Genomic DNA, 23,287 nt, shown 5'->3' on the forward strand with positions numbered 1-23,287 from the left:
AAATTGGACGAGAAAATATCATAAAAGGTTTCCCATCTTTCCCCACCCTACTATATGTTTAATTCTCCCATATATACGATAATCCATAAGCGGTTACTACAGAGCAACTTCGAAAAAAGTAATGTAAATCACCAAGTTGCTTTAAATAACAAGGCATAACTTTAATTACTATCGTACAGGCGATTCTTATGCGCAGAAAAATCCATAAGCGCTTTCCATCGAGCAACACGGAAAAGGTACCGGTTTAAATTGGCTCCGCTTTGAAGCGATAACAGCCCGCTCAAGTTGAAACGATGATAAAATATTAATGCAAACGTGAAGACGCTGTTTAGACTACAAATAAAATTCCAACGGTTCTACAGCAGCGAAGGGGCTGTGCAAGTTCGTATGTGAGCGCTGCATTTAGGAGTGTTTATTAGTGGTGTATATGCAGATAGGCTGTGGAGAAGTCTTGTGTGCGTTAAAAAGAATAAGAGCGTAGAGTTTTAAGCTTTAGTTTATATATAGTAGAGTGGGGGAATATGGGATACTTTTTCGTTAAAGTTTCTTGTCTCGTTTGGAATTAAACAAAAAACATTCAAAGAAATTTAAAACCGAATGAATCCTCACGATTCTTATAGACCGTTGTCAATTGTTTAAAACAGGATAAAATAATTAGAAATTATGTGCTGAAGGTGTCCCATCTTCCACGATTAGGAAATATAGAATATTATGTGCTCGTGGTATCCAAACAGTCTTATAACACTGTACGAAATGAAACAAAAACCACAATAACTATTACAGGACAAAGACTGATTAAGTTGGGTTTTTATAGAAGTTAAAAATGTCAAGTTTTGATTTAACCCAGCAAGGCTGGCGAATGATCTCAGCTTTCCTTGTGTTAAACACAATAACAAACCAAGCACAAAGTGTTGTGGTGATTGCCCAACCTGTTATACCAGTGGAGGAAAACTATGACCATCTTTGCCCAAGTGGCTTCGTATACGTGGAACCTAGTCATAGCAACGTGCCAGGTGAAAAAGGCGACCCGAAATGTTATAAGTTCTTCAGCGAGAAAACAACATTTCAAGTAAGTTTTTTTAACATTTCCTGTTCTATAATATTTTAACTGTCTTGATATCAATATCATATTAATTATATTAACGAAGAAACGGGAACTATCAGCTATCAGCTAACAATCAATGACACAAATGTATAGTAGGATTGGGGGAAGATGGGACAGCTAATTACTCCATTTTCTTTTCCCATTTGGAAGTAAACAAAAAACCCTCAACAACTTATAAAACTGTATCCTCACGACTCCCATAAACCGTTGTTAATTGTTTAAAACACGATGAGCTTTGTTTAAAACACGATAAAATTATGTGCTAAAGGTCCACCTTCCCCCACCCTACTATACATTCTGAAAAATATCGATAGAAAGCGAAAAAAAAATTGAAATATATAACTGAAAAACTTCCAGCAAGACCGACACTCTACATCCCATCATAATTTCCGCTATTTTCTCTTATGCTTAAACTTTCATAAATCACAGAATGCAATCGACAAATGCGATGAAATAGGCGCCACTCTAGCGACACCTAAGGAGCGATTAACGATTACAGGGTTGGCGAAATACGTCACGGATAATGGACTCAGTCAAAGAGCATGGATTGGCCTTTCTGACAGAGTGGGTCAAATATACAATGACATTATATGCCTATAATGTACCTGTGAGGTAGCTCAGTTGGTTAGCGCTCCTGTCTTTCTTTGGGGGGAAGGGGCTGTTTTTATTTAGGAAACCGAATAAAGGAATTTAACTTACTTTCGTGGTCGGAAAACGACAGTCGTTATCACACAGGTTTAACACCTCGTGCCAGCTTACAAGTTACCGCGTATGTTACTCTGTGGGTGATTATTTTTTGTTTGTTTTTATTTTTTTTGTATGGCTGATAATTTGGCGCTAACTATGACCTTAAGAGCTAAAAATAATCACCCACAAAGTAACATACTTGGCAACTCGTAAGTTGGAGGTGCATGAACGCCTGTGTTATAAAGACTGTCGTTTTCCAGCCACGCGAGGATAAAACAAGTTCTAATCATTTAACATGCTCCTTGTAGGAAGTGGAAGGAACCCTAACATGGATAGACGACCAACAACCGTTGGTTGACGGTTCGTTTGCGCCATGGATGGTTCAAGAACCCGATAGTGGTGGGGCGAGATCAGGTGAGAGGGCGGATAGACAAGACTGCGTCAAAATAACATTCATGGTAAGTTGAAATATACACCGTGTACCCTGGTATATATTGGATATAAGACTTGGTTAAATTGCATTGGAAGCCTATATGTGTTTAAATATCCTGATGTACAGTACTGTGGGGGAAGATGGGACACCTTTAGCACATAATATCCAAATATCCTGTTTTAAACAACTAACAGCGGTTTATGGGAATCTTGAGGATACGGTTTTACAACTTTTTGAATATTGTTTGTTTATTACCAAATGGAAAGAAAAAAACAGAATGAAAATGTGTTCCATCTTCCCCCACTCCTCTATATATTAATGGATATTGTAATTTCTAGTAAATATTAGACCCGTGTGTTCGTACACCTCATGTCCACCGTTAAATTGTGTAAACTAATAGCAAACATTCGTATATTAATTGTGTATAACGTTTCTAATTTAACCAAAAATAATCGATTATGAAATAGTGGTTTGCAAACACACGCCATGTACTTATTACGTGGGAGTTCAATGCAATTACTTGTGTGATGTATTAACACGCGACAGAAAACTCATGAATGATTTATATTTCAAACCATTTAATGAAATTGAGCGACTTATATGAAAGACCACCGTTTTTACCTTTGCAATGAGTCTGTACATGTTGCTATGTTGGATAAATACTTCGTCGCTAGGTCGTAAATAATGCAATGCCGTGGGCAGGGAAATGCAAAGGAATATGATCTACTATAATGGGAAGAAATATCAAAGTTATATAACTCATATACCAACATGTAACGCGGGAATTTTTTTTAGCGTTATATGATATGTTGGGGTAAGACGGAAAAACTTTAGCACATATTATCCAAAATATCCTGAACGTGTTTTGAACAACTAACGGTCTAAAGGAGTCGTGAGGATACGGTTTTAAATTTCTTTAAATGTTCTTTGTTAACTACCAAATGGGACGTCTAAATGTCCTAAACAAGTTAAAAAAGAATGAAAAGGTGTCCCATCTTCCCCAACCCTTCTATACGTATGCTTTTAAATGTGAGTTCTGAAAACATTCGTTAAATGAGAAAATAAACAAAAAACATGCACAAAAACGAAAATTTTAAACGGCTGTGGTAATTTAATTTGTTAAGGAAATTTAGAATTCTTATTTAAAAAAATAAGGGTCAGTAAGGACTATTTGTAAACGAGTTTAATAAAAACTTCTTTAAAAACTCGATTTAAAAAAAAACGTTTTACAATTTTTATCAAAATCTAACGCTATGTGTTACAGATGTGCCAAAACGATCATTTAAACGCGTGCAGCGGACTTTTAGCATTGTCCCCTACAATTAGAGTGAAACCAGAACAATAAGTCGTCTGAGGTTAATTGTTCAACCCATTATTACGTAGTATAAACAAATAATCAACCAATTCATGAAATATTGATAATTCAAAATGGTGAGAAGTCTAAAAACCTTTTTCTGAGTGACTGAGTAAATATTGTAAACACAAACCATCGTAGTCGTTACAACACAGGTGTGGCTTCATTTCATATAGCCTATACACCCAGTGTCCGCTTAACACTAGTTACCACGTATGCACATTCGTTGGTAAAGGCCTATTTATTATTTTATTTTTTTATATAATTTTGTATATATAACAAAACAACCCATTAGTGATCATTTGTTTTGATCTATTTCCTGCGATAAGACACATACACCGTTAATACTTTCATTACTTGAATGCAAAAAGTGAATGTAACTTGCGTGTCGGTATAACACGGGTGTATTGTTTCTACCTCTGCCCGCTTACGAGTTATCACGTATACCGACTGTCGTCCATGGTAATACGTACGCTGGCACAAGGTGTATGGAACAGGTCAACAGGACACCGTGTTATAACGACTGTTGTTTTCCTGCCATGCGAGGATAAATAAGTTACATACACGTGGTAACTCGTAAGCGGACACGAAGTGTAGGAAACACAATACCGGTGTTATAACGACTGTCGTTGCCCCGCCACGTAAAAATATCTAAACTGCATTCATTCTATTATTCAATTAATCCACAGCTGGTTGGCACACGTAGCATCGCTAACTGGTACGACACTGTGTGCGCGGGCAGGGAAGCTTATATATGTGAAGTTGAACCAGAAGAAGTTCAAGTCACTCACCCACAAATACAAGGTAATTGTTGTGCTGAACAGTCTTATAATATAGTAGGTTGGGGGAAGATGAGACACCTTTTTATTTTATTTTTTCGTCCCTATTAGTAGTAAACAAAGAACATTAAAATAAACTATTAAACCATATCCTCACAACTCCTATAGACCGTTGTTAATTGTTTAAAACACGATCAGAATATTTAAATATTATGTGCTAAAAATGTCCCATCTTCCCCCACTCCCCTCTTTATAAGTCTAGTATATAAAAGTTATAAATATAAGTCAAAAATCCTAATGAGCCTGATATTTAAAAAGAGACCTATGGTATTACTTGATAATGAAGAAGACAAGAAAAATTCGGATTAAATGCATACAGTACAAAGTGTATACACTGGTTTGTCTTTAAATGCACATTAATAGTCTAGGGAAGGGACCCAAATCTCAGTTCAAATCTCAGCTTTAATGCAATAATGGTGTCACACATAAGGATACACTGTGTTAAGTTGTGAATTAAGCTTGTTATAATTAAGGATTTAAGCGATTGCGTGCTTTATATACCCCTAAAGTAATCTGCAAGAATAAATAATTAATGAAAATAGGAAATTGCTTTAAGCCAAAAAAAATGTTGCCAATACTTTTCATGGTTTAAGTTTCTTTCCTACTTTGATCAAAAATAAATGCAATGACAATGTATAGGAACCAATGATGAAACAGTTTAGTGTAAATTTATTTGATATTTATTTATTTTTTAGCTTTTATATTATGTTGTTGCGTTGTTTTACCACTACTTAAGTGTTTTGTTTTAATAATATTCTAATCTGTGACCAAAGAAATAAATACAGTTTATTGTAACATAACAGTAACACAGTAAGATTGTGCGTTTGTGTTGTTTAAATTGAAGATTAAATTATCCGTGATTTAATATGGTTTCTATTTAGATGTTGTTCTACAAACTACAGAAGAACCTTCAGTAACGACAGGAACTCCTGAAATACCAGTGGTACTTAAGTTATCCTACACTTATGCATTCCTAAAAATTAACACTCGTATTACATTATAATCCCCCACAAAGTTACATACGTGGTGTCCCATAAGCAATGGGGTAATGGGCCCAACTGGCCTAAGTCTCAGGTCCTCAAAGATCGCACCCATACAAAATAATAAAAGTAAAAAACTTATAAGCAGGTGCGAGGTGTGTGAAACAGAACACTGTGTTATATTGACTGTCGTTGCCTGACACGCAAGGACAAATATGAGTTTCATTCATTCTTTCATACATTTAACAAAGCAGAGTCAGACTATAACCTGGTTTATCAGCAGGAAACATGGGAAGTGACCAACTCCAGTCAAGTGTTGAACGAAACAGGTATTTATAATTTATACTGTGTTTCTTATACTTTATACAATTAACTTTATGAAAAATTTTCATAACAAAGAGACAATGGAATTGTTGTATATAAATTTAAAAACAATATAGATTAAAAAAGGGATCCCAACTGCAAAGAAATATGTTCCAAAGACTGGTCGGTGGAAAAAATATTAGTTAAAACTCAAATGCATGACTAAAAGTTTTACCGCAGACAAATGAATAACATTTACAGCTTATTTAAGACAGATTATTGTGACGTTTGCCAGAAGTAATAACAATATATATGTACTCTTGCTGCCAGGCATATTAAACTTGTGCTTCGGCTCTTTTACAAAAAAAACACCTGTTAGCAAAACTCTTGCCCAAAGACTAAAACAAAATAACAACAACATATTTAGCAGACAAAGAATTTACATTTACGGTTAATTTAATACAGATTATGGTGACATTTGTCGGACAAGATTGTCAGAAGAAATACCAATATATAAAATGGTGTTGTCAGGCATATTATACCTGTATTTTTTTATATTATTATACTTTATTATACTTTTATATTATTATTGTATTTACACTTACATTTACACTTACAGTTTGTCAGTTTATTTAATACAGATTATTGTGATACATCAGACAAATAACAACAATATATTTATTCAGATCTCCCACTAACTGTGGTTGCATACGGACCTGGTGTCAACAATTCAACTGAAGATAATTCAACACAAGGTCACAAGTTTATATTTGTTTTATTCAATCTCTAAAACTATTAAATATTTTATACATTTTTAACTTCTTTAATGTTAATTAAAAGTTTCTTAAGATTCTTTTCTTTTTTATTCATGAACCAGCCATATTAACGATGTAAATTCAACCCAATATTTAAAAAACGTTGATTTGATTTATATATTATCATAATAACTGAAGTATTTCATTTATGTTTCATTAGAAGCAGAATCTGTTGAACAAACATCATCAGGAGATATGGGTGAGAATACATATGTACAGAGTATAGATATTTATAGAAATGTTTTAAATTGTGTTTATTTCAACCCAAAATATATTTTGTGTTGCAATTTTGTCGGAAAAAAAATCACATCTTTTTAATAATAACATTTTTACTTTTTAGGTTTGCTAAGTCACTTTCCTGTCATAAGATTATAATGTATTTTCTTGTTTTTGTTACAAATAAATTATTTTCAACATTTTAAAAGATTTAGGGTATAGATACATTTATTTAGTTACTTATTTATTTATTGAATGTTTTTTTTTGCTACTAATTCCATTTCATTTTGTTATTTTAATAATTTAATGGTTGTCACCATACTCAAAGAGATAAATACTATGTTACATTTACATCTAGAAACACCATTCTTGCGCCTTGCTTATATTTGTATTATTTTATATTTTTATACTATTTCAAGGATCAAGTTTGAAATTATATTATACACCAGGGCGCACATTCAGTATTTAATTAAACATTTAATTGCAGAAACACCAACTTACAACAGACCTACCTGCCACCTTGAATGTACCCCCTACATTATGAAGGCTGCCTGCCCTCTGCAATATTTCCCACAGATGTTAGAAGCAACTATTGTGTTAAACAACGCTTCATGCCAACCGAGACGTAATTCGACTCATCTTATTGTACACGTTACTTTGGATGGGTGTGGGACTGTAGCAAGGGTAAGAAGGGTGTTAGGGTTGGGTATTTGTACTTGACAGATTATAAAATGGATATTTTGTTGTTTTGTTACCAGATAGGTGTCCAATAGCACTTCATACATGGATTTATAAATCTTGTGGTCAGCACTGTTAAGTTTAAACGTTGTTGTGTTTTTATACACCAGACTAAAGAATGAAAAACAATCACCTACAAAGTTACCTACGTGGTAACTTGTAAGCAGGCATGATATGTATAAGACAGAACATCCTGGTGTTGAAGTTACATTTATTCACATTTATTCATTCTTTTATTCATATAGGCTACAATCATAGTCTCTTTTTTAATTAAAAAAACGGAAACGACGAACCTATTATTTTTAGAACATCCGAGGTGACGAGATGTCATTTAGCAACACTGTTCGATTGCTGAGTCGTGGTTCTATATTGCGGACTCAACAAGAAATCACTGAGTCATTGGAGTATATGGTATTGGACTGTAGATATCCACAAAGACATATGTTGATGGTGGGTGGGGAGTTATTGCTGTTGTCTGTTTGTTGGAAATATTTATTTTTATGCTCACAAAACATAACATGAAATGTTGTTTCAAAGCTGCTGTTATAAACTATCTAAGAAGTTATATATGTGGTAACTCAAAAGCGATCACGAAGTGTATAAAAATAAAATGAGTGTCGTTGCCCCGCCATGCAGGATAAATAACGAGTGTCGTTGCTCGCCACTCACATTCATCCACACATGGTTTTCATTTTGGTATGTACATAATGGCTATCAGAAGTCAGAACAGTGGGTTTTAGTCCTTGAGGTTTACATAATTGATTGAATAGGACAATGGTAAATAAGATAATTTGTTACTTAATTCATTAAATAACATAATACTTTATATTAAATAAGATAAATCTTACATTGCAGCAAAACTTCCGACCTGTTGAGAGTCGACCAAGGATTCGCGTCACCGTCCAGAATGGTCCAAATCTCCCACATGTGTTTCTTATTTACAAGAATAGCACATATGGCTGTCCCTATCCAAGCTCAGATTACCCAATAAGAATCAGCATCAACCAACGGCTGTATTTTGAAGTAAGAATGTTACTTGTTATGTAATAATGAAAATCTTTGTTGTTATAATAAACACCTTTGTGATATACTTTGCGCAATAGTTACTTAATTTGAAAAAATGGTTGTTAACATTTATATTTGAGTAAACTAATTTTGTTTTTTTAGTATTTTGTGAAATCTGAAATGGGGGCTAAAGTCTGCCCAATGCTTTAAAAAGTAAAAAAACCTTTGTAAACAAATAGCAAAAAAACATTTTTTTACATTTTTTGTTAAAGATTCGTTTAAGAATGACGAGCAACCAAGTGGAGCTACACCCGGTAACGTGTATAGCAACCCCGAACGAAGATCCGTACAATGCAAACAACTATCGTATGATGGAGGAAGGGTAAGTTAGTATTCATACAGCTTGTGTCTTTGATTGGCGCCGTGGCAAAGTGGTTTGCGCGCCTATTTCTAGCCCAGGGGTTAAGGATTTAAGGCTTGTCGCTGCTACAATTGTTGGCGGATTTGTCCTTGCTCAAAACACCTAACAGCAATTGCTCCAACCAAGTGGTCACTAATGGTTGTCCAAATTATTAGCCATACATAAAAAAACATGAAGAAATCTGTTGCCTAAGGAAATAATCAGACACCAGCAAAATAAAAGCACAGATTATATGGCAGACGCTATGTGAGAATTATTAGTCATCATGTAAATCGATTTTAATCAAAATAATATGATTTCATATCAAAAGCCATTACTTTTACAGCTGTATTTTTGATGAGACATTTCGTTTGGAGCCAAGTGACTCAGGAAAAATATCTCGGTTTAGCGTCCAAGCATTTCGCTTTCTAGGATTCAACACCAAGGTAAGGATGCTAAGTTCTGATTGATATGAAATAAGTGACATTAATTCATATACAGGAACAATCACTGGCAAAGTCACTTATGTGGTAATCATAAGCTGACACGGAGTGTATGAAACAGAACACCCGTGTTATTACAACTGCTGTTGCCTTGCCATGCGAAAATAAATAAGTTATATATGTGATAACTGGTAAGCAGACACAAGGTTTATGAAACAGAACACCCGTGTTATTACAACTGCTGTTGCCTTGCCCTGCTAAGATAAATAAGTAACACTCATTATTTCCTGATTATTTTAATTGTTACAGATCTATGTTCATTGTGAGCTCATAGTTTGTACTGTTGGAAGTGAAAGTTCAGCAAGATGTCCTTACAATTGTGAGGATGCGTCTCGTAGAAGAAGAAATGTCGGGGTGATTGTTTATTTTCCAGTTACTTGGCATTAACCCATGGGGATACAGTATTGTAACAGTCATCAAGACAGCAGTTGTTGGGCCACGTTTCGCAGTGGTTAGCGCCCATGCATTTAACAATGTTGTGTTATTTTGATTTACAGAGTGCAAATGAAACGCAGAGAATTCATATTTCCGCCGGACCAATCATGTTAGTTCATGATGTGGAAGAGGGGACACCAAGTGTCAGTGATATTGTAAGGGAGTTTCCTGAAGAGGGCGCCATGGAGTTGCCAAATCCTTCAACTACTGTGTTTGAACATGAGACGACTAATTCTCCAATCCAGGTTTCATCTTTTAGTCTGACTACATATACCTCATGCTCGCTGAATTTGAGAAAAAAAAGAAATTGAGAAAAAATTCATGTCATACGCATACAGGGTGTCACACCATAAACTGTGACTGCATGCACCTTATGCCCACTGCCAGGTTGTAGCTGTCTTATTGCACATCATGACCAGTTCATTCATGGTTTGGGTATTCTTCCTGTTAAACACCATGTTTATTGGCCTCATACACCTTATTCTTTATGCTTTGATATGTTGGAATACTTAACATAAACACTCTGACATTTTCAAAAAAGATAAAAAATAAAGGATTAATTTTCAAGGTTGAAGATTCAAATGAGATCTCATTGGAAGGAGATGGAGTGGTGAGTGAAGAGAATGAAAGAGAAACACCAGGAGAAAATGAGGAGGAGAATGTGAGAGGGAGGGAGGAGAGACCAGCTATTTCGGAGAATTCTAACCGTTCAACTGAGCAGGGTAAGTTTTACATTAAAGTCGGCGTGACAAAGTAGAGTACTTGCATCTTGCCAATGACATGCAAGGATTAAAAAGTTACATTTAATCATTTATTTAATTAAGTCGCAAATAAAAAGAGACAGAATAAGTTATTATTATTAAGTAATTCATAAATTCTTTCAAGTGCTTAAATATGAGAACAATCAGGCTTCTAACATGCGTGGTAGCATTTAAATAAAAACCTAACTTTAAATATAAATTTCAGGCAATCTAGCAGAAGCGCAAATAGTTCAACAACCGTCTCCAGCAAAGCAGGTAAATTAAGTCCACACTTTTTATCCAAAGTCTGTTTTAACAACTATTATTTTGGTGCTAATTCCATTCTCTTCGCTGTTTTAATTAATCTGACCTTCGATACTAAATTCAAAGATATAAATAAAATTTTCTTAGAATTTATGTTATGTGCGATATTGTAACTTAGGTTTTTGTTTATAGTCTGGTAACGTGAACACAGCTGGACACGGAGGTGGCCGTGGTGGAGCAGGTAAGGGGGTGGTTTGAAATTTATATATTTGGGTTTATATATAACTTTTAATGGCACCAGTTATGTGATTGTATGAAATATAACTGTATAACAGCAGACTCCAAGAGTACTATGGTTTCTAAAGTGGTAAATTTGGCATTTATTTAAACCATGGTGTGTCATATTCACTAATTTTCCTAAATATCTCTATTATTTTCTTGTCATAAACTGGTCACTATAGTGTATTGGGAAAAAACTTAAAGAATTTAATTCAATCCAGTGATCACTAAAGAGTTGTTAATATTGTAAAAACAATGTATCATAATTACTGTCATGTTTGTATTGAAACTAACCAGAAAATCTTTATTTTATGCATTTATTTTAACAATTTTCTTAGATGCCAACAAAATATCTTTTATTCTCGTCGCCATGACAACATTGATCATGCCTCTAGTGGTGGGATTTTAACGCAACATCAAATCATAACAAAACATTTTTGCAACAATGACTACAATTTTATCTTCAGTATAGATTGATGAATTCATTCAGAATTTTAAGTTATCCGATTGATAATAGAAACTAGAACAGCAAATAGAGAAAACTATTTATTATTATACAACACTTTCGTTCACCAACAATAAGATCTAATATTTAAACTAAAAGTTTAATTTAGAAACTAGACTGGCCTGTCCATTAATGCTTCTCTATGCTTGTATGCTAAGTATATTTACCAGTGTTGTAAGCTTTACCTGTACTTACTGTGTTGATATTAAACATATGTGTCTATATTGCTTTATAAACTGGAAACTTAACTCTATTAATTGGCTGTAATAGTTAATGCTTCAACCCAGTGTTCATTAGTGGTTTGACTAAAATCTAAATGTTAGCCATATACATGAAAAATCCTATATTAAACCTGTGTCTATACTGCATCTAATAGTGGGATCTTTAAATGGACTGTGGAAGTTTTAATGGTTAGAGTGCGTACAAGGCTGGATACGATGTGCGTGTGTCCTTCTGCATGATAACATAATTAATAAAACAAGTCCAGTGTCGTGACTCAGTGATTAAGTGCTTACATCGTAACGAAAGATGCTTGACACTGATATCAAAACAAAAAAAATTGCCAACAAAAGTGTTAATCGGGAAGTTGTATAAGAAAAAAAAACACCGGGTTATAATGACTGACGTTGTAACTATTTATCCTTGCCCGCAACACAAAGATAAATAAGTTACATTAATTTAAAATTGTTGTCAAATTAAACTAATATCCCAAAAAGAAAAATCATTATGACATCATAATGTCCTTCGTTTCCATCAATAAACAAACATGAGATAAATTTGAACTTTATTTTAATTTCATGCTTCAGCCCTAACATGGGTGAACCATAAACACAACATGCATGGAGCATTGCACCATAGATATCTTAGAGTTGAGATATATGATGTTTATGTAGCAGGGGACACAGTAGATTGAAATATTGACATAGAAATCTCACGCTCGCTTGTAGAAATAGATATACCCAAGATCTTTCGGTGGTTGCTCCGATTCAGCTACTTTTTCATCATTAAATATCACCCACCTTGAACATTAGGGGGTTAAAACTTAAAATCCGCCAGTAAAACAATCGATGGTACGAGGTGTATGAAATGCACTTTTAGTTTTGCATAAATAATTTAGAAGATAATATCAAGATTGTTATTGGTAGATACATCTCCTACCAATCACTTGATCACCCACATGTTTAAATTGTGGTGACTCGAAGTGGGAACGAGGTGTATAAACAGTACACCCAAGCTATTTAGACTGTCGTTGCCCCAGCACGCAAGGATAAATAAAGTTTATTTAAAAACTTGATAAAAATTGCCTAGTTATACACTAGATATGACACATCAAAAAAAGATTTTCAATTAACAATAAATCTGACCTACATAAATAAACCATTCAACCTACCTCCCATCCTTTTTAATATGACACACATAATGTCCACACATGGTAGAACTTCCCATATGACTAATAAATGCAAACAATTCGTAATCTAGAAAAATAATAACATTTTACAAATAGTTTTTTTTAACACATAACAAAATCACAAAAAAATACTGTCTGGAAATTAAAACTTTTTTTTTAAAATAACATATTTACATAAAAAAAATTAAAATTAAATTTTATAAAAACTATTCAATTTTCTCCTTACTTCCTGAACCATCTTTTAAATGGTTGGCGCTTGTATCCATGGGTGTGTCACCAGCTGCCACCTGATTGGCTGGTTCAAGGGGAGTGTCCACCTCAATTGAATCTAATTCGTCGAGATGTGAAAATATCCAATCAGCTGCTCTTTCAAGGTTATTGCCCTAAAATGGTATCGATTTAAAGCATCAAATATATTACAATTTCGTGCAAAATATCCAATGCACTATGATTTTGTGGATTCTGCAAAAATATTATAACAAAACAAATATCCCGAAACAGTGACATAAAGGAATATATAAGCTTCTGAGTGTTAGGCCAACTCTGGCCCTTTATCCTGGGACCCTGAAGTGACTAGAAAAATAAATCTTGCCAGAAGATTTGATTTAATTATAAACTCACTGTAGCGTGAAGAGCCTTCTTAGCTTGACCTTCAGTAAACCCCATTGCAACAATCGAAGCTACGTTCCCGTCACTTGCTCCACTAGGTTGTGCTGCTGCTGCACCTGCTGGCTCTGTGATGTAAAGTCAAGTTTTTTTTATTTCTATTTTATTTCCAAAACTAAGTAATTTAAAAAGAAAATTTTAAAGTGATTTTAACATTTTAAAAATTCATAAAGTATTTTGGAAAAAAGATGTAATCTTTACATGTAATGTTTACAACCTTTAAAACTTTTCCATAAACCATATTACTATCTTATCTATTCCATTATATTTATTTTTTTTGTGTGTAATTTTTCTTTTAAAACTTTTTATTGCATTTTTGTAATTAGATGCTTTTATTATCTGCAATTTTTATTTAAATTTACCAACATTTTTATCAAAAACCCCACCTGGCATATTGTTTTCCATCAACCACATAACTGCGGCTTCGACACCCATGTTACCCGTGGCAACCAGCGCGTCACGGCATCGGGTTAGGGGAAATCCCATCTGGCTGATCGCGATCACGGCTTCCTCGTCAATCTCGATTAACGGCTCACTAGGTGGGGCTGAAGGGGGCTCAATATCGGGGAGAAGCGTCTCGTCTTTCTGCAACCCCCCACCTCGGAGGTCGTTTAAGTTTAAAATGTCCGGCATCTCAACACTGACATCTGGTGGTGACAATTGCGACAATGTCAGAAAAAAATAAATCATAAAATAATATATGGGGTGTTTCCTCAACATAGAAAAAAGTATCACAACTGCATTTTTAATCCAAAAAAAAAGCCGTTGAGAAATAAAGACTTAAAATATCTTAATTTTACCCCAAATGGTGACAACAGTGGCACAGCCCAAAAAAGGAAGGTTAAATGTTTAATGAAAATACCCAAACTCCAAATATTGCAAACGCCTTTATCGTTTATTCACAAATAATGAGATCTCTTTAGTTAAACATTCCATCACACAAACTAAGAGATATCGCACAAACCTAATTTCTTTGGCACCCAATCTTCCCCAACTGTGAACTTCTTCATTTGAACAACGAGATAATCAGGAAACGTCACAAATCGAGTTCGTTTCTTTGCTTCTGCTTTTTCCTAGACAATAAAATCATTTTTCACAGACTTTTCTTTACAAAATTTCTAACATTTGCAAATTTGGCACACATTTGCAAAAAGATTAAATTAAAATGATGACATTTCAGGATTTAGTGTATATAGGTTATAAAAAAAATTCACGGACTTAGCTTATCCATATCAAAACCTATAACATTTGCAAATGCAGTAGAGCATTTCCAAGTAAAACACAACATATATATATTTGGCTGGTGCCGTGGGCCGTGTCTCAGTGGTTTAGACGAGAATAAAACATAATAACATAATATATATCTTTGCATTATCTATAGCAAAATCTATAACATTTTCCAAATGGCACAGGTCAAAGGACGAAATCACAACATGCAAAAGAGCATTTCAAATCACAACATATAGTAGGGTGGGGGAAGATGGGACACCTTTGACACATAATAACCAAATATTCTGATCGTGTTTTGAACAATTAACAGCGGTCTATGAGAGCCGTGAGGATACAGTTTTATAAAAAAATCGTTGAATGTTTGTTTACTACAAAATTGGAGAAGAAAATAGATTCAAAAGGTGTCCCATCTTCCCCCACCCTACTATATATATCCTCACCTTTACTGCTGAGCTCCAAAAATCTTGGATAAGTTCATCATGTGCGAACGCTTCAATGCAAGCTGTGTATGGAATAGAAGGACGAACTACCTCGCCCACCTTGACTGAAACATCTTTCTTGTTTGCTTCAACCACTGCTTGGTATTCACCTACAGCAGCTGTGGAAAAGGAAGGTTATTAGTAGATGATATTGTGTTTACAGCCAGCGAACCACGTCACTATTCATTGTATATATATGTTTATGTCGCCCATTGTTACTTGATCGTTCGCGCGTGGCTAACTACAGAACGAGTCGTTTGTTACGTCACTCGCTTGCCTCGAGCTTCATTTCGTTGTGTTAACGTTGTATTATTGCATTTCAATGTGTTTACTTATTTCGCTCATGTTTACCCGTTACCGTTAATCGTCTTTGCAGACTCAGTAAACATTGGTTAGTATGTTAATAAATCCATACCGAATTAGGGTTTCCTTATTATCTAATTAGGGTAGTGTGGAAATAAATGGTGAAAGAAAGTATTAGTATAATAATGATGTACTAACCAAAAATTGAGCATGAGGTGTATAAATTCACCATGTATGTCTGGTGTATGCATGACAGTAAGCATGTAGGTGTAAGGACATCATAAAAGCCAAGTTAATATTAAAAAAAAAAAATTACTTTAAAAAAAAAGTTCCCTTCAGGCCCTAACACCCCACCCATTAACTACCAATCAAACAACTCATTAAAAAAATAATCACCCAAAAGTAACGTACATGAAAACTCGTATGCAGGCAAGAGGTGTAGGGAACAGAGCACATGTGTTATAACGACTGTCGTTTTCCGGCCATGCGACAATAGATAAGTTACATATATTATTGCTTTCAAGTTACCTTTATTAGTAGCAGCTTCAAGGGGTATTGGTAGAGCAAGAGCATAATCGCTACGTTTGGTGTAACGAACCTGTTTGCTTGCTTGACACTCAATCCTGTCTTCCACCTGGTTGCAGTAGAGAGGTAAACAGTTACTATGAAAACTAAATATAGCTTTCCATTTGTAAAATAGAATAAATTGTTTTGGTTATTAATTAATTAGATAGGGAGGCATGAAAAGGATTGCAAATAAAAAACAAAACAATAACAAACAAAAATCAAGCCAATTGTATCCACTAGGTTAAAATTGATTTTGTGTGTTTTTCGTGGCACCAGATCCAGACCGTATTTCTTCACACAAGAATCGTTCAACTCTATGAGCACCAGATCAGGGTCAGATTCTCAGGGAATTTTTTACAAGATCACATACAGATAACAAAATACAACCACACAAACTACCCACCATAAACCTGAAGACCTCCCCTGGAGAAACTGATCCGTTTTTATGTTCGGAACGCTCGATTACTGAGAGAACATGAAGTAAAAACTCATGCGTATCTTGCTGTCTGTTGGTGGAAAACTCTGGGTGACCCCTACCCACAATCCTTTTCATGGTTCGTGGGGTCACAGAGCACGAGGTCACTTCCTGTTTATATGATTTGTATGAGTTTGTATGTTGAGTTATATAGTCATTTATTTTTGTGAATATAAGATAACATCATATATAGTACATAATCGAAATGGTGTAACTCTAAATTTTACAATATATCTATGAGTTTGATGTGTACTACAACAGTGGTGACTTGTAAGCGGGCACAAGGTGTATGAAATAGTACATCCGTGTTATAAAGACTGTCTTTTTTTTGGCCATGCGAAGATAAAGCAAGTTACATTCATTCATAGCAGCCTCCACACCAGTACAACATACCTGTTTTGTTGAATCTTGATGTTTCAACATGTCTGGTGAAGTAAGTGCAAGACCTAATTTGCATAATTGTATCGAGAAGTCACCCGAGGATTCTAAAACTCGATTCTGGATTTCATTTGAAGCCTGAAATTATTTGAGCAATTTGTAATTTTGTGGGTGTGTAAAGAGCACATGTTATAACTCGACAGTGAGCTCAAGATGAATGAATACGTGTGTCTGGTGTATAAGAAGACACCCATGTTTAACTCAACAGTGAGAATGAGGTGTATGAATACACCATGTGTGTCTGGTGTATAAGAAGACACCCATGTTATAACTTGACAGTAAGCATGAGGTGTATGAATACACCATGTGTGTCTGGTGTATAAGAAGACACCCATGTTATAACTTGACATCGAGCATGGTGTAGCTACCTTTGCAGCAGACCAACCATTAGAATGTAGGTTAGCCAGTGTTGACAACTTTCTCTTGAACAAATCTCTGCACCTATCTTCTGTGGTGTACCTTAAACAAAATGGCAACATTTTTTAATCAACCGCATGGTCCTCACTAGATGTTTAATCTGTCCCTTCACCAAAGGTAGGAGGCAAGGTATTTAATGGCAGTGGATGGGAGATCTTCCCTTGACAGCCCGTCCAAGGTCAGATGTTCTCATCAAGCGTTTACATATAATGAAATGTCTCATTCTTTTTATTATAATCAAACCAGATTGTGGTAAAATTGGCATAAAGTACATACACAAACCACACACGGGTATACATATATATAAGTAGTATATTAAATACCTCTCCATAAACTCTGGTATGCTATATAAGACTTGTATAACAGAGTTCATATAACACGTGTTCCCCATATTGTTCAAACCTACCAAACCAGGACCTTGGAGTTGTTTTAGATTTTTTCCTGAAAGAAAATTTAAAATAAAACGATATTAGCAACTCAACAGTGAGCATGAGGTGTATGAAAAAAGGAATATGAATACGCTATGTGTGTATTCTGAAAAAAAGCATTTTTGTGAGCATGGTGTCTATATGAGGACAACGACAGTCTTTATATATAAGGACACCCATGTTATAACTTAACAGTGAGCATGATGTGTATGAATACACCATGTATGTCTGGTGTAAAAGAAGACACTCATGTTATAACTCGACAGTGAGCATGAGGTATCTAAATATACCATGTGTGTCTGGTGTATAAAATGACATGCACTCATCGATTCAAACCAAAGTCATTAAAAATCACAGCGAACCTGACTCTTGTATGAGATCCCATTCGTTTCCAACTTTTTCATTCAATTCAATTTCTAGTTCCGTCATAGTTTGTTCTGTCTGTTGAAAAATTAAAGAAGTTAATATGTCAATTTTCATGGTGCTTTTCTCCCAAATTATTTCTGTTTACAACAGGCATAATATAGGCGTAAGTTAGACCCTGTGCCTCGAGTTTCACTGTCAAAATTATTAGTCACTTTGCAGAATGACATTGACTTTGTTTATTAAAAAACAAAAATACATGTTTTTGTCATAAGAAAATAAAAATAAATGTTTTTGTTTATTAAAATACAAAATTTTATTTTTTGTTCATTTGAAAATGATAATACATTTAAATCTGGTTTTTCCTACATTTTAAAACCTTTGTAATTTTTATGCCATGCTACAGAAAAAATAAACTGAAAACACAAAATAAACTGTTGAAATAAAACCCATTTATTGCCATATTCAAAACTAGCTAGCCACCAACCAACCTTCTGCATATTTATCATGTTGATTCCAAAATGTGAAAGATGTTTAGCAAGATGAGGATCTTCTACCATGGTGTCTTCATCATATGAGTGAACGTCTGGTATAGATGGTATAAACATTATAACAAGTGATATATATATATGTGTGTGCCATTGTGATATCTTAGGCACAGCCAGTTAGTGACCACTGGATTAGAGGTCATTGTATTGTATTATATAAATAAAAAACATCATATGAATGAACGTCTGGTATATAAGGTATTAACTAATATAAACATTATAACTGATGATATCTCAGGAACAGCCAATTAGTGACCACTGGGTTGGAGCAATTGCCATATAATACACAAACCTTCACAATGGTGGCAGCAACGACCATTGAACCCGATATTTTTAAACAAGAACCAGCTTTTACCCTGATGTTTTGTGTCTATACAAACTAGCAGAGCCAAAATATATTGCATTCACCACATTAATCAATGAGGTTCCCTATGTTTGACAACTATGAGTGTAACTGTATTTTAACAATGTCACCCCAGATTTTACCCTGCTGTTAGGTGTCTATACAAACTAGCAGAGCCAAAGTATATTGAATTCACCACATTATTCACTGAGGTTCCCTATGTTTGACAACTATAAGTGTAATTGTTTTTTAACAATGTCACCCCAGGTTTTACCCTGCTGTGAGCTATCTATACAAACAAGCAGAGCCAAAGTATATTGCATTCGCCACATTAATCAATGAGGTTTCCAATGTTTGACAACTGTGAGTGTAACTGTATTTTAACGATGTCACCCAAAATGTTATTAAAAAAGTTAAAACATGTTGCCTATACTCAAGCCTACCTGCACCAAAAGCAGTGATGGTTCCAAGCTTCACAGCAAGTGGATATTTAGTTTCTTTGAAATGATCCACAGCGTGATTATTTCCTCCTGTTCCATCAAAGTAACGTCGACCGCACAAAATTTTTCCATCAGTTAAATTCAACCACAAGTTCGATGTTAAATCACACTTGCAACATTTCCAGCCACTAGGGGGAATCTTTACCCCGTTATCGAGTTGTTGTAGGTTCTCTGCATGTCTATAAATAAAAACAATTTTTAATGTTAAATTTTAAAATGGATGAAGTTTATTTTAAGAGAAAAGCCCCAAAGCTTGTGCAACATATTTCTATTCTATGCTACATTGTCAGTGGGTAAGGTCATACAGTGTGGCATGCCTTTAGATCCGAGATTTAGGCCAGAGTTGGCTCCTTACCCAAGTCAAAAGGGTACGAAATTCTATTTAGTAAACACTATGTTGGACTGTTGAAGCAAAGTGTCTCGCTCAAGGACACATAAGCCAATCAGTACCAGCCATCTTCCTCCACCCTACTATATTTGTTGTTGCTGTATTAAAAGCCAGCAAGAAATCACAGATCTATTCTGACACTATCTCTTACACACTTCATTACACATCGTACATAACTAAAACAAAAGCTTGTCCATCTTACTTTGACACAGGTCTTATTTCTCCATCCCACGATAATTCTTCTTCTTTTTTTGATGCAGAAGTTGAAGCAAGAATCCCACTGACACTGGCAAGCACCTACATTTATAACAGGGTATTGTGTTAAACAATCAGCATATGATTACCCATGATCGCGCAACTATAATAGATGTGAATCAGGTTTTGGGGCCCTAGGACCCATGGTGTGGACATTACCCTTCCATATGAGAATAAATAACCTGCATTCAATTTTAGCATACAAACAAAAGTTTACCGTCAAAAACAAAAAAAACAAGAAAGTAAATTCCATCAAACGGATAGTGATGTATTCAAAAGGGCATTTAATGAAACTTACCACTGATGGAATTTCCTCTATGTTATCTAAACCAATAACTTTAAACTCGGGTAGAATAACAAGTTCATTGACATCTTCATATTCAATCTTTTCACCATTAGCTGCATCAAACCCACCTTCTATACCTGAAAGGGTCATAAATATTATTGCTCAGCGTAGCGACGAAGCGTTAGTGGTTTTGCCTCTAACCCAGCTCCAACTCTTTTTTTTTTTTTAAATTCAAAAAAATTATTTACCCACAAAGTAACATATATGCTGGTAACTTGTAAGCTAGCACAAGGTGTATAAAACAGAACACCCGTGTTATAACAACTACTGTTTTTCGGCCTGGCGAGGATAAAGCAAGTTACATTCATTTAATCAGTGATATAACAGCGTATTCTCACCAATAGCAAGTCGTTTTGGTTTCTTTTTTTCGACTGGAGATGCTTCTTCTGACTTTGGCAAAATCTGTAATAAAACAATACATGTTTAAATATAGTAATTAAGAATTAATAAACATACTTCTGCAGCTTAAAAACAAACATGGAATAGAAAGTAACAGATCCAAATATCTTAAAAAATAAATTAAGTTTTAATAAACACTGCATAAAAACAACCAATGAATGTTCATTTGTTCCCCAGTATTCATAATTCATATTTACAGTAGCAAAGGTGGTATTATAATACAAACATGAACATACAAACCTTTTTTATTTGCTTCACGTGAAGAAAAAGTTTATGGCCAGTAGTTTCATGGAATAACTCAACATATTTGCGATTGAAACCAAGAAAAGTGCTCAAACAGATGTATAAACCATCATCAGATTTCTGTAGCAAAGTATATACAGTCAATTAGGATACAAAAAATTAAGGAACTAATCTATATAACTTAGCCTTTTATGAAAATACATTTAAATATCACTTTAATCCATCTAATTCAATAAACAGATGCTGAAATTGTTTACCAACTGTATTACTATTAGCACGGTAATTCATCAATTCTATTTATAAAACTTTATTTAGAGAATTTAAGGCATGATTACCGGTGTATCAAATGAGAAGCAGCATTCTTCTTTATAAACATTGTCTCCCAACCCTGGAACCCTCACACAAGGCAGCAGTGGCACCAACAAGTCAGTATCAGGCATCCTGCCTATTGATATTAAATATTTCTAGATTGGTTTGAGAGTTTGACAACAATTTAAGTTTGGAAAGTGTAACAACCTTCATGAGAACTGGTCAGTCCTAACAATGGTATTATGATGAATGGACAAAGTTGCAAAATGAATATTTTTTCGAGTGGATGCTTAGAATTGTTAAAAATCGCTAAATGGCCACCCAAAGTATACTTCTGTGCACTATTGGGAAAATACTTTCATACAGATTTGGTTTAGTGTTCAGTGATAATAATTTAAAATGCAAGGGACAAATCATTACCAAACATTTGAAAATCAAAAAAACTGTGCACTTGGCAAACTCTGCAAAACAGATAATTAAAATACACTAGATAAATACCAAAGTTGTAGCTTGTTTCAACTTAAAATATATATATGAAAGTTTAGAGTTTATATAGTAGTGCCTAAGAGATATTTCTTGGTTGTGTGGTATTCTTCATAATCGCTGTTTGATGTTTTCTTCTTAATTGACATCTTCTCTGCATATTTGCTCTCTCTTTTCCAATCCTCCGGAGTCATCTTGCTCATATTCTTCACCATCTCATCTCGGATGTGAGCGGGAATGCGCTCCAGCTCCCACTTGTGGACATGTATAGCGACACCAGCTGGAACATTTCGTTGTAAATATTCAAGAAAAACGTTCGCTGTGGATTCAGTTAATTTTTCCAGTTGCACAACCCTCCGGTGTGTACGCATTTCATATTGAACTCTGTGTTTCTTGAAAATATGTTTTGATTTTAGCAATGTTAATCGGTCCATTATGAACTTAGGTCTTAATACGCCATTGACTGGGATATCCAGTTCTTCTGCCGCAAGAACACAAAATCTAACATAACTTTCAAGGACCTCAGCTTCATGGCCCTTGACTAAAACATCAATAGCTCTGTAAAGCTTTTCTTCTTTATCAGATACTTCAAAACTGTCAGTTTGTCCATTTTCGTTGAATTTGTTACTAGTAGAAAATAAACATTTCACAGGTAATAGTTTTATGCTGTTATGAGGATTAAGTCCAGGTTTCGGTATTGTACGAGGCAGTAGTTTCGTCAGTAATGCAACACTACTTCTAAACATTGTACAACTGTGTCTTACGAATTTATCAATTCATTTCAGACCATTCGCACGTCTTTCAGAGTAAAATTATGCAAAATTCCGTTACCCTAGTACCTAAAATTCAAACATTTTAAAGTCTTAATGGTAAAACGAAAACCAAACGAGAATTATAGTTTAAAATACACGATTAAGTGGTCTACTATTACTTTGCAATATAAACCAACAGTGAACATGCCTGTCTATAAACAACTTATAAATTGACCAATTAGCGCCACCTGTTTTCGTTTTACCGCGAAAAACTGCCTGCACGAAAGGCGAAACTGTAATCTGGTAAGTGTTTGACAACTTAAATTGTAAATATATTTAAAATACG

The 23,287-nt window shown here is 34.6% G+C and overlaps 3 protein-coding genes across 4 annotated transcripts; 1 reads left to right on the forward strand and 2 right to left on the reverse strand.

The window, feature by feature from the left end:
- The first annotated feature begins 774 nt into the window (after positions 1-774).
- LOC149743569 (uncharacterized) lies at positions 775-12,092 on the forward strand. 2 transcript variants are annotated; one of them, XM_089894137.1, is made up of 19 exons: positions 775-1,069; positions 1,535-1,669; positions 2,101-2,250; positions 4,269-4,383; positions 5,300-5,361; positions 5,679-5,727; positions 6,388-6,456; positions 6,677-6,715; positions 7,220-7,416; positions 7,777-7,920; positions 8,326-8,493; positions 8,748-8,857; positions 9,222-9,321; positions 9,628-9,732; positions 9,876-10,058; positions 10,382-10,535; positions 10,780-10,829; positions 11,010-11,058; positions 11,435-12,092. In XM_089894137.1, exons 1-19 carry the CDS (start codon positions 824-826, stop codon positions 11,503-11,505), a joined length of 2,196 nt encoding a protein of 731 aa, XP_089750263.1. In that variant the 5' UTR covers positions 775-823; the 3' UTR covers positions 11,506-12,092. The 2 variants fall into 2 exon arrangements, with proteins under 2 accessions (XP_089750263.1, XP_089750272.1); XM_089894146.1 differs by having other exon boundaries at positions 5,682-5,727.
- Positions 12,093-12,368: 276 nt separating this feature from the next.
- Positions 12,369-21,872, reverse strand: LOC149743570 (ubiquitin carboxyl-terminal hydrolase 5-like). The gene is made up of 20 exons (XM_089894102.1): positions 21,733-21,872; positions 21,395-21,517; positions 21,094-21,157; positions 20,708-20,832; positions 20,357-20,451; positions 19,710-19,945; positions 18,867-18,961; positions 18,375-18,453; positions 17,908-18,025; positions 17,536-17,626; positions 17,123-17,245; positions 16,658-16,840; positions 16,216-16,321; positions 15,346-15,503; positions 14,640-14,748; positions 14,062-14,322; positions 13,631-13,743; positions 13,236-13,392; positions 12,992-13,076; positions 12,369-12,620 (listed from the first exon to the last, which is right to left on the reverse strand). The coding sequence occupies exons 1-20, from the start codon at positions 21,835-21,837 to the stop codon at positions 12,533-12,535; spliced, it is 2,514 nt and encodes an 837-aa protein (XP_089750228.1). The 5' UTR covers positions 21,838-21,872; the 3' UTR covers positions 12,369-12,532.
- Positions 21,859-23,051, reverse strand: LOC149743571 (small ribosomal subunit protein uS10m-like). Its single transcript, XM_089875741.1, has one exon. It carries the CDS (start codon positions 22,933-22,935, stop codon positions 22,255-22,257), a length of 681 nt encoding a protein of 226 aa, XP_089731867.1. The 5' UTR covers positions 22,936-23,051; the 3' UTR covers positions 21,859-22,254.
- Positions 23,052-23,287: the final 236 nt, after the last annotated feature.

Source organism: Ciona robusta, chromosome 1 (genome assembly GCF_009617815.1).
Source record: "Ciona robusta chromosome 1, ASM961781v2".
Classification (NCBI taxonomy): Eukaryota; Metazoa; Chordata; class Ascidiacea; order Phlebobranchia; family Cionidae; genus Ciona; species Ciona robusta.

Bases quoted from the DNA above. Each gene is read 5' to 3' on its own strand.
- LOC149743571 (XM_089875741.1), bottom strand. From the start codon at position 22,935: ATGTTTAGAAGTAGTGTTGCATTACTGACGAAACTACTGCCTCGTACA.
- LOC149743570 (XM_089894102.1), bottom strand. From the start codon at position 21,837: ATGCCTGATACTGACTTGTTGGTGCCACTGCTGCCTTGTGTGAGGGTT. The intron at 20,833-21,093 runs GTGAGAATACGC...TGACCCTTTCAG, and splicing joins ACCAAAACGACTTGCTATTG to GTATAGAAGGTGGGTTTGAT. The intron at 13,077-13,235 runs GTAAGGAGAAAA...TTATTTTTCTAG, and splicing joins TTTAAAAGATGGTTCAGGAA to ATTACGAATTGTTTGCATTT.
- LOC149743569 (XM_089894137.1), top strand. From the start codon at position 824: ATGTCAAGTTTTGATTTAACCCAGCAAGGCTGGCGAATGATCTCAGCT. The intron at 1,670-2,100 runs GTGGGTCAAATA...TGCTCCTTGTAG, and splicing joins GGATTGGCCTTTCTGACAGA to GAAGTGGAAGGAACCCTAAC. The intron at 6,716-7,219 runs GTGAGAATACAT...ATTTAATTGCAG, and splicing joins AACATCATCAGGAGATATGG to AAACACCAACTTACAACAGA.